We start from the raw sequence: 12,069 nt of genomic DNA on the forward strand, positions 1-12,069 counted from the left end.
CCTCTGGGCTCTACGTGGAGCTCTGAGGCCATGGCCTGCACAGAGCTGCGGGTCATTGCTGTGGCCTCTGGGCTCAACCTGGGGCTTGGAGGCAGCTCTGCTTCCCCCCTGCAGCTGAAGCCCTGGAAAAGGTAAGTAGGGGGAGGGGAAATGGAAGGGGATGTTAAAATTCAGATTTGGGTCTAATGGACCTGAATTTTTTCGGGAATCCAGATATTAACGATAAGAAAGTTCATGAATACCCAGGTTTACCAAAAAAGTTTAGATCGATTAGATATGAATCAGAATTTTATCAATTTTTTTAAATCACACCCGTTGTACGCTTCAACACTATCTTTTGTAACAAAATCTTTACTGTTGTTCAAGCACAGGAAAAAGCAACATAAAAGTCTTTAATTAGATACAACTGGAATTAGTTGTCCTCAATATTTAACATAGTTAAACCAAATAATATTAAGTGAGCCTTCTTAGTATTATACCTCTCCACAGTGTGACACCAATGCATTTCATATTTGCATGACCCCACCCCATTTTTTCAGCAATTAATATTCAGATACACATTGCCTCTGTACTTGGAAGGCCTATTGCCCACTACCACGGCCAATAAAGATCACATGCAAGTGGTGTAGCATATTGTTCACCACAGTGGCTGGAATGATCGAAGCGCCCCATCAGTTGCCACTGGCAACCTATTAGAGAGTCATATTTACTATTCATTTACTTTATTCATACCCCACTTTTCCCCCAATGGGGACCCAAAGCATTTCAGTGTTTTTTCCTCTATTTTATCCTCACAACAACCCGACAAGGTTGAGAGTATGTAACTGGCCCAGTGTCACCTAGGAAGCTTCCATGCCAGAGTAGAGATTAAAACCAGGGTCTCCCACATCCTAATCTGACACTCTGACCTCACTGGGTCTCCCCATCCATTTACAAGGTCACCAGTTCGATCGATCAGAGCTAACTTCACACAATCCCAAAGTCTAATTAACTGACTCAACATTATAGCCTACTAAATTTATAAGAGTTTTATATAAATATCATTAAAATAGGGAGTCTGTGCAGCATCACTGTTTATACACATACACACAGTGATGCTGTGAGATTGTGAAATTACACCACCCCTACAGTGCAACACAGAGGATATCCAGAATTAGACAAGAGCCTTCCTATTCACTGAGCCCTGAACCCCAGCAGTCCAATGCTATGTGCAGTTGCTGTAGTCCAGTTCATTCACAACAATCTTACTTCACACTCTAAAAAAAATATTAACTGTACAGCATCCATGTCCTACCAGGAGTGAAATGTAGGCAGCAGTGAGAAGTGCTAACTATGGATTGTGCAAGAACAAGAGCAATATGATTATTGTGTGTTCACACAATGAAGGAGGCCTGCTCCCTACATGCAACCAGCTACTATCCCCCTCCCCCAGTCCAACAATCCTTAAACAATCCTTAAACCATCCTATTTCCAGTGGTGCTGAAAGAGCAACGCTAAAAATATTTAGAATAACGGAGTTCTGCTCAATGGACCTTGAAACAACTATGGATGTACAACAGTTCTGCTCAATGGACCTTGAAACATCTATCAAGTTACAACAGGCACCAGCACAAGCCACTTCATAACAGCACCATCCACAACAGTTTATGTGCTTGATGTATGGGCATGACTTGAATATGAATACCAGAAAAATGCAACTTCCTTATAACCGAAATGGTAGCCTGAGAAAAACCATCTGGTTCCAATGCTATGAGTTTTTTTTTTTTAAGTTTGAATGACCTGAAATGATTTGACTTTCTTCTTACAAAGAAATAAAATTCAGAAGGATCAGGGGGAAAAAAAGACTTCATAATCCTGTTTTTGCACGTGATTTTTAGATGTTTGCTGCCAATCTCCGCCTGTTGAGTGTTGTGGTTGTCTCTTGTGCCCCATGTTGTTAAGGAAAACCCAGAAGGAAAGAAGGGATAGATATCTACTACTGTATTTTCAAGGACGTTCTGTCAAAGCTGCTCAATGCAACTGTGGTTTCACAGTTCCTATCTTTATGTCAACATTAGTTGTCCCACCCATGTATTTATAGAAATGGTTTAGAATGCTGCCATAGGAAGGCTTACCAGACAAAGAGTAGTTGCCATTATGTTACATTTCCCATAAACAAGCTAGAAAATTAAATCTCTCCTGAGTTAGATTACTATATAGTGCAGTGAAAAATGCTTATAAAAAGGAAAGTTTCCAGGATATGATTTCTGAAAAAAGGGGGTAGCAGCTGAAAATGCATACTCACTCATAACACCCCCTTTTAAAACAAACTTCATTTCAATTCTTAAAAATATGCGGTGTGGCCAGGTGAGGGAAATGTGCAGTATTATTTAATAGCTTATTTTCAACTGTACACTTGAACGATCTAAAAGCTAATACAAGAAAAAAACCATATTTGGGCAAAGTTATATTGCTTTTCACCTCCCCTTTCGCATACCTAGCATTAATGAAGAGCATGTTTGAAAGTCAATAGTTAGCAATAAAAGCAAGAACAAAGGCAAGCTCTCAGTAAGATTTGCATGCAGCCACATGTATATGTTTTTTTACACTAGCCTAACAAAAATAATTTTGACTTTCCAGAAAATTCAGAGTCTAGAGGGCAAGGCAGTAAGATACATCTGGCCACTATCTACTGAAACCCCCCCATTATATATTTTTTTAAAATAAGCTACACAGTCAAATATATAAGAGTAAACAAACCTGGACCTGTTGAAAAGCTTTGAGTCTTTTCTTGAATCTGGAAGGTAGAACAAAATCACATCCTCGAGCAAGCAGTGCCAATTCCTTTCGCAGATCAGGGTCTTGCCGTAAAGAAATCTCTTTTATCCTCATGCTTTCAGATTTCATATAATGCTTGAGCACTCACCGATCCTGGCACTTGAGTCCCAGTAAACAGCCGAGTCCGATTATCACACAGTGCCACTTAAAGCAGCAGCTGCGCTTTACTTCTGTGTTATTCTGAGATCCAGTTCAACTTAGCCTGCTCTATACATTAAAGGGAACTTGGCTGGAATTGCTAACACAGACGCGAAAGTCACTTTGGGAGCCAGCCCCTCACTCCATGCATTCCAATGTCTTAATGGTACGGTACAGTATGGAAATGAAAGAAGCCTGTTATAAAAGTGGAACTCCAAACCATCAATAAAAGAAACTTCTAATTTAGAAAAACCAAGCAGGGAGGAACATGAAAATGCCAGCCATGGTGGTTTTGCAGTTTCCTTTCTTCCTTCTCCTTTGTAACAAGCTACTCACTGTGCAAGTCTCCAAGTGTCCTATTGAGGGATTAAAGCTTTCCAGATTTGCACAGCCCTTTACGCGTTGTGTGTCAGAAAAGGAAGCAACCAGCCTTAAGATGCGCCGGGATCCGTAGAATAAGCTACTAGTATAGAGACAAGCTCTGCAATCCTGCAATTATACAAGTGCCACAGCCAGAGAACATCTTAACTTCACTTTTTGTATACTAACATACAACTGTAAAAAAAATTTCCTTTACGATCTGTCACCTGCCCCCCCTGCCCCAATAAGATTCAGAAGGATTTTACTGTACAGGACATAACTCACAGCGCAATCCTAAGGGGGAAGGGTAGTTAAGAAGCGTCTGTGGAGTGTGCAGCCATATTGCCTCTTGAGTGGCTTGCAGCAGCACAGTAGGAATAATAAATCCCCCCAAGCCCTGTGAAACTCCTCCATAGTTTCCCAGGGCTACACCGTGATTTTTGCAGGCGCGAGTTTGCACTAGCATAACTGGCTCTGCGCCGGCGTTTATCCAGCACAAGTAACACTAATGGTGGTGCAGGGGTCACGCTGGCTCCTAAGGGCATTCGGGGGGCCCTTGTGAATTGCTCTGCTCAAGAACAAGTCCCATGATCCTAAACTCTTCTTTCCTATCTGAGTGAAGAGGATCCTACCTCCTTTATTAATGCAACTTTTAAGATACAATTTATGCACATTGCCTTGGATTTGTCATGCCCAGACCTCTCTACTCAGCAGACAGCTATACACTTTTCACACTTAAAAAAATACTGTCGAATAGGGCTCAAACATGTGAAAGGAATAACATTTTTCTGAACCTTCCAGAGAAGGTCAGATATAGTTCGTAATGTTATACCAGACAAAGGGAACTGCTTCCCTTAGCTGAAGTATTGAAACTATCACAACTAAAAGGATAAAAATTAACTTATTATATTAATACTGTTAAAGTGATTGACAGGAACACAAGCTTCATACAACAGTTTTCAGAGCTGGAGGGAACACAAGCAATTCTATACAAGATATTCCTTCGTGCAGTCCAGCAAATAACTAAAATTCTCCAGAATGTGTTCAGCTTAAGTCTGGTTAGGACTGGTGGCCTGCAGGCTAAATTTGGAAAGTAATAGTAATTTTGTCACAGCTGCTTTAGTGCCCACTAGGCTATGATTAGCGAGATGTATTCTATATTTCCGCAGATATATGTTTTCTTAATGGGATTTACTATTACAGGTTTCAAGCAGACAACAAAGTTTCTCTTAGTTTAAATCTGCTTTATAATTCAAGAATCTTGTAGAATATGGGTTGCAATACCACATTAGGCCATAAGGAAGAGTAAGAAATAAGAACTCAATAACAGTACAGAGCATTGCGCTAATCAACACCACAATAAGCCACCAACGCCACTACATAATGACGCACTCCATTCACCCCAAATGCTTGGCCCAAAGCCAGGCAGGCTGGAGAAAATCTGAACAGCAGCCACGGTTCTTAGCCAAGAGTGTCAGAGTTTTATATGCTAAGTTAACCATGAACCTTTTTCTATGACAAATTCATGGTTCGCTTCGTAACTGGTTTGAGCGGGGCAGCAAGTAAAATACTGGCAAACTGCCACCCCTTATAAAGGATGTGTATATTATGTTTGTATATATTTTCCCAGTAAATACAAACAGAACAAAACTTAAAGAAATAATAAATATAATAAGACCTTGCTTAACTGTTTAACCTCCACTTTACTTCCATGGTACTTGCTAAGTTGATTTTGATAAATATTGCCTGGACTCTCCTCTTTCACAAGCACAGTTGGTACAGGAGGTTGTATTACAGAGGAGGTTCCTTGCATTCTTGGAATGCTTGCTTACAAAGTGATAGTGTTGTATTGGGACCACCCTGTGTTCCAGATTGCAGGGTGGTAAAGCAGGCCCGAGGGTTTTTGGTGCTCCGGGAGGATTGCCATCAACCAACCAACCTCTTTAGCCTTATTATAGGCCAAACAGTGTAATCTACAATAGACATTAAACGATCAAGAGCTGATTAGGATGTCATTTTCTCACGTTCCATTTAACTCCTTTTAGAACAGGAACACTTTGCTAAAGGAGAAGGATCTTCTACTAAGGAAGAACTTAACTCATAAACACTGCAATCTCAAGGAAAGTTACTCCAGTTTAAGCCCATTCATTTCAATGGGCTTAGACTGGAGTAACTCTGCATCGGATTGCACTGAAACACCAGTCTTGTATTGAAACTTCAGAGAATCCTTAGAATTATGGAAGATACAGGAAGCCCCATCAAAATCTGTTTGGTTTGATAATGATTTCTGTGTGAAATGATGGTTTGAGAAAGCTACCATTTGCTTAATTTGCATACAACAGAGACCTATGGCTTGCTCAGAAACACCAACATACAATGGGGGAGGGAAAGGAAGGCACACACAAGTGTCTAGCACACTCCCAGTCAATGAACCACACCTCACTTCAACTGGTTCTTTCAAACCAGTATTTACATCTTGCAGAGTCCCATCCTATGCCCTGTTCTGGAAATTTGGCCCTGGTATACAAATGGACAGTGCCTGGGATGGGGTGGGGCCAGTCAGCCATCCTAAGACCCCCTAGCCCTGGTCATGCCCAAGAGCAATGTTATACAAGTCCCATCCAACATACAGAGAGTGATAACAGAAGTCCTCCTCATTCTTTCCTCCCTAACCCCAAGCCTTGGCACAGCTTAGGATACCAATTAAATCTGCAGCCACAGTACACCACAGCACTATACAAACCCTAGGCAGGACACCCATTCCTCAAATGATACAGTACGTAGAAGGAGCTACAGCCCTTCGGCCTCATGTTGAGCACACTTAGAACACAGTTGGAGAAGACTTTAGTGGTAAGAAGCCCACTGTATAAACAACCGAGTATCAGAGCAAACATTGTGGGATATTTGTAACACTGCTCTGCCCAGAACTCTACAGGTACGTCACCTCAGGACACAGATGCTCAGCAGGACCTTTTAGTCTTCCAACTATGAATACAAGGGCAAGGCACTCCCCACAGATAAGCAAGAGAGGTGATGCTGCAAGCTGTGACTACTGCAAACACTTCCCCATCTCCATTGGTTCAACAATCTCCCTCCCTCAAAACCTGGAATTCACAGTGCAGATAGTCTTGCTGGCAGGATATCACTGCGCTGTGAGTGCAGCATCATGCCGGTGAACACAGGTAGCACAACCACAGTCCCTAGTTGACACTCTACTTTGAACAGTACTGTTGCGGATAAAACACTTACGGCAACTCTACTAAGCAGCCCGCGCAGACACAGCTCTGGCACTACAAGGGATGGAAAATGTTGCCTCAATGAATCCCACGTGGGAATTCCCATGAAGGTGGTGGAACTGAATGACTGCCAACACTGCTGCATGCAGTTTTAAAACCCACACAATGTTCACTGCTACAGCAGAACTTTGGGACAACGTTGGCAACCCCATACATCTCATGTTCACTACTGTTGTATTGTTCAGTATTGCTGATGCTTTTCAATAAATGTATGCATTATGCCATAACTGTGTCTCTATTAGAGCCAGACTAGACATGCCACCTGTGTGTGTGTGTGTGTGATTCAGACAGGGACAGTTGTGCTGGCAAAAAGAGCTTCAGCCTTCCCCCCAAACTGGACCCCTGCAGAGCTTAGAAAATTAGTTCCCTTTGATAGGGGAATGAGAATAGGTTGAAGTCATATCCAATCCCTGATCCCTACCAACCTTAATGCCATCAGCACTGGACTTACAGGTGGGAGGGAGCTGGCTAAAAGTTTGCACAAGTATGCTATTGCAAGGGATCCCCAGATCACTGTTAGCATAATTTAAGCCATGCAGTTCACATAAGGAGGTAGGGTTCTTGCGATGCATAAGAACAGGTAAAGGTAAGTCAAGTAAGGAATGGTTTCCAACCACAACTACACCACAAAACTTGAATCCTTTGGTAATACCAACTGCTGGAAGGTACTGGGTGTCCCACTGTAGTCATCTATATTGAAAATGCTAATTGGCCATGCACTGCTTGGGGGAAGGGGAAAGAGCATCTCAGGAACTTTTCAAATGCTGAGCAAAACACCTGCCTCTTGTATTGTCATAATTTAGCGACAGCACTACTATATTCAGGTCAATCCCAACATTAAAAAAAAAAATCATTCTTTTGGTGCCAGCAGTGGCACCAAGGAAGTCCACTGTGAAAACACAAAAGGAGGCGTTTCATTCAAATACAAGATGTATCTCCTGTGTTTGACATATCAAGATCATCTCAACAAACACTGTACTGGGAAAGTTTTTTTCTTCGGATTAAAAAAAACCCAGCGTTTTTAACAGAACAAAGTGGGCTGCTCATGATTTGTGCAGGAATGGAGGATGATAGAGAGACAATAAGTTTAGATGAGTTATGGTCACAAACTATAGAGAATTTTATAAATAAGGGCGAGAAAGGGGAATGCATTGTGCTCAGTCAGGACGGTACGATGAATATGAAGACAAAGAAATAAGCTGTAACATAGGAATCCTGTTATCATCTTATCATGTATATAGATATATTGTATTTTATATCATGAATATTGTCTTCTTTTTTCTGCTTCTTTAAGTTGCTGTTATTGTTTGTTATTATCCAATAAATTTTAATTTTTTAAAAACGGAATGATGTTGTGTGGGGGGGAAAAAGATATACAACTAGAAATGCTGAAATGGAGAAAAACCTCCATATGGAATCAACCGAAGATGATTAAGGGGTTCGAACATCTTTCCTATAAGGAAAGTCTGAAGAGTCTGGAACTTTTCAGTTTCAAAAAAAGACAATGGGGAAGAGGGAGACATAATAGAGGATTATAAAATTGCACATGAGATGGAGAATGGATCGAGAGGTTTTTCCTCTCCCATAATAATAAAACACAGGGGCACCCAATTAAGTTGACAGACAGTTTCAGGGCGGACAAAATACTTCTTTACTCAGTGAGTAATTAAGTTGTGGAATTCACTGCCAGTGGATGTAGCAATGGCCAAGCATAGATGGCTTTAAAAAGGGGTTAGACATATTCATGGATGGCCTGATCTCATTAGATCTCGGCAGCAGCACCAGGGAAGTCCAGTGTTCCTATATAGAGTCAGGCAATGGGAAAACACCTCTGTTCATCTCTTGCCTTGAAAACCCTTCGGGGCCATCATAGGTCGGCTGCAATTTGATGGCACTTTCTGCCACCAGATGCATCAATAGCGATTAACCATTGGTGACTAAAGAAAATCTCCGTAAGCCGAGGCAGCAACCCTTTGAATAGGAGTCAGCATCAGGGTGAGGCCTTGACCTCCACGCCCTGCTTGTTGACCTTTCAGGTGCAACCAATTGGCCAGTGTGAAACAGAATGCTTGACTAGTATTTGATCCCCTGCTGAATTTGCCCGTTTGCCCTCTGATGAAGAAATGACCATAATTTTAATGGTAGGTCTATTGTAGCTGTGAGAGACAGAATAACAACAGGAAAACCCCCAGAAATTATGGGAGCACCAGAATTCCAGAACATGAGCAAAACCAGCATCTAAGAAATATACTATTTAAGTCAGGGATAAACAATGGATAGGGCCAAAGCCAGACCTACTTTCAACAAAATTTTAAATTGGCTCTCCATCAGGCATATTAAACATTAATCAAGTATAGTAGCATTTTGCCTAGTTTCACTCAGATGGAAAAATTTTAAGTTGCTAAAAACTACAAGTGAGAGGAAATCTACAAGTTGTATACCAAGCACGTCAAAACAGAATGGCCTGGGAATTCCTAAGAACATGTTCCCCACAATGCGGTGCTTAATGCCAACTTTATTATAGAGCTCCATTTTGTAAGGATGTGGTCAGCATAGGACAACAACAGTCTCGGCCCTTGAAACAAGATTTTGACAATACAATGACAATTTCTATAGAAGCCAATCTCCGACTCAGTCCAAGATACATTTAGGATGACTTTCACCTACACCTTTAATTTCTGATTGTTGTGCAGCTGTTAATAAAATTCTTTAATGTCCCTTTCTTCAATGTAAGAAAGATGACTTTTCTAAAGTAAAAAGGAACAGATTTTTGTATACTTTTTTGAAATTGTTTAAATAAATATATCCCACCTTTCCAAAAGCTGAAGGTCATTTACAACATCATCATGGTAACAGTAAAATGTTAAGAACAAAAGTATATGCAACTTAGGATACATAGGGTTTATGGTTAAAAAAAAATTGAAAGTATTCCAGTACATCATCGAATTCATAACGGTCTACAAACCAATGTTTTTATCACCTTTTATAACAGTATAAACTGCCTTGAATGCAAATTCTATATGGGTAGCCATGTTAGTCAGGTAGCAGCAAAATAAAGCAATGGTCTAGTGGCACCTTAAAGATTAACAAAATCTATTCCAGCATTTTTGCTTCTTTCACTTGCAGTTTTTGAAAACTGTGTTCTTTTCCATATGAATGGAACTAAGCAAAAATGTTACCATAAATGACATGAGTGCAGGAATAGTAGACTAGTTTTAGCAAAACTGGAAATATATCCTGTATTTGAGACAGAGCTATAAACTGCTGCATCCTCTGAAACTTGAATCCAAATTCTGGCATCTGAGATGCCAGAAAGATGAATTATGCAGCAAATAAAAGGAAGTGCGTAGTTGTGTCCAAATAAATCTCATATGGACACAACCAGATTACCAGCTTATCTGGGTATCAAGGTAAACATTACTGAGAACAATGAGCGTTTAATAATGTACTATCATCACAAACATATCAAAGTATATTAATTATTGTCAAACATCTATCTAAATAAGCATATCCTTAAAATTTGTTATATGCCTACACAGAAGTTATCTAATGCTGTAGATGTTTAAGTAAGACAATTTTCAAGCAACCACACTTTGGGTGAGCAAATCCTTAAGAGCTTTTTACTCATTCTAAAAGAGAAAGTATTTCATAGGACTTGCAATGCTTCTCAAAAGTTCCAGTTTTTCAATTTTTTTTAAAAAAAGGTTTCCCCCCCAATAAAATCCCAAATGTTTTCCAACATTTACAATCTCTAACACCAGGTTATTGTTTTTTGTTTTATAAAGCCTCATGTGTTCTCTTAACTTGCTCTAAACACTATCAGTTTATTGTGAGGTGCATTTAAAAAAAAGTCTACCACAGACCTACTCTTTTAAAGAAAACAGTTTTAGGATTGTTATCACTCCAAGTTATATCTTCTGGCACTTTCACCCATGAAACATATGAACAGCAACTGAAAACGGGTGTGTGTGTATGTATATGGGTGAGTGCCTGTTAGCTGTGGAACACTTCATTTTGACAAATTCACTAGCAGAGCCTTAGCTGTCTGTTTCCCAGAGGTGACCGAAGACATTGCTAACAAGCTCACATCAGCATTTCCCCAGTGGTTACTTTGTGGACCTTTTCCTGTTGCGCTCTACCATTACTTGGCAAAGCGACTGCTTGGAAGTTTCCTTAGGCTTATGAGCTCAAATCACATCGCCTTTTTCACTTGCTTTTGATTTTAATTAAGTTCTTGAAGCAAGAGTGGATTTTTTCCAATTACACCACTTAGGGACAACCTTATGATCTGCTTTATGTTAAGTGTCTAGCAAAGGCAAGAAGGCCATGTTCAGTTCATAAACATTAAACAGTTAAATGTATCCACCAGGGTTCCCCCAACATGATGCTTCTGGGTGCAATGGTGCCTGATGAGCTTTTCAGAAAGTCGGGCCATCGTAAGGCACGGCTTGTTACTAGCTGCCCTCATTAAAATGCAAGGCTTTCCTATAGGTGCAATAGCCACCGGAGGACCTGTAACCACCCATACTTGTGGTTCCACTGCTCTATTAGGCTTTCCTTCTTTTTATCCCCCAATTTCTCTCCCCCACCCCATTGCTTTCCTTCATTTCTTCTGTTATTCTTTTGTAAAGCGAGGAGGAGGTATTGTTCTTGCTTCCACCTCCTGCAGCGGCCATTTTGAAGTGGTGCTCACTACGTCTTCTCAAGATTCAAAAGGTGTCCTCAGGCTCAAAAAGGTTGGGGACCCCGGTATACCTTCTCATTAAAATAGATAAATACTACAAAGGAAAAGCTCATCTCTTACTTAAATTGATCACATAATCATAGCACTTACCATTCTGCTACTTGAAGATCTACGTATCCCTCGACTATTAGAAAAGCGTCTTGGGCTTGTTGATGTTCCCAATGGTAGAACAGCAGAAAGAAGAGGACGACTTGTAGGAATTAAAGGAGACATCAAATTGCCTAACATGCTCTGCTTAGAGACACAATTTATCTCTGAAAAAATACGTTTATTGCCTCCAGCATCACCAGAACCAATTTCTATCGTCTCTTCATTAGTTATACTTCTTAAATAGTCCTTGAGCATCATCTGTGTGGCAGTTTCACTCAACCAACACAAAAAGAGTTCATCCACTTTCATTTTTAATACAGGCTGCAAAACTTTCACAGCTGGCATTTTTCCTCAAACAAAATGGTCCCAGTTCTCAATTCAGATCCAACTGCTTTCCGGTTTCCTGCAACACAAGATTTATATTAAAAAGGTTTTCATCTGAAAAGATTATTAGAGGGACACACCAAGATTGTAATAAGCCCAAGATGAGAAATTGGACAAGCAGAATATATTAAAGAATGATTGCAGAAAGATGTTAACATTATGGTCAAAATTGGGACTAAGAGAAAATAAAACTAATTCTCTCCTTCTGCAACTATGGTCGCAGACAAGATAACAAACATG

General features: G+C 40.3%; 1 protein-coding gene across 3 annotated transcripts in view; it reads right to left on the reverse strand.

The window, feature by feature from the left end:
• PPP2R3B (protein phosphatase 2 regulatory subunit B''beta) overlaps nucleotides 1-11,843 on the reverse strand; it is a 37,194-nt gene extending 25,351 nt beyond the window's left edge. The window contains exon 1 of one of the 3 annotated variants that reach the window (XM_056862022.1): nucleotides 11,446-11,843. In XM_056862022.1, the coding sequence (XP_056718000.1) occupies nucleotides 11,446-11,790 (345 nt within the window). In that variant the 5' untranslated portion in view covers nucleotides 11,791-11,843. Of the gene's footprint in view, nucleotides 1-2,739; nucleotides 3,319-11,445 lie in introns of those variants that run through there. The other 2 variants (XM_056862025.1, XM_056862024.1) reach the window with 2 other exon arrangements.
• Between the last annotated feature and the right edge of the window lie 226 nt (nucleotides 11,844-12,069).

The sequence above is a fragment of the Euleptes europaea genome, chromosome 16, assembly GCF_029931775.1.
Source record: "Euleptes europaea isolate rEulEur1 chromosome 16, rEulEur1.hap1, whole genome shotgun sequence".
Taxonomy (NCBI): domain Eukaryota; kingdom Metazoa; phylum Chordata; class Lepidosauria; order Squamata; family Sphaerodactylidae; genus Euleptes; species Euleptes europaea.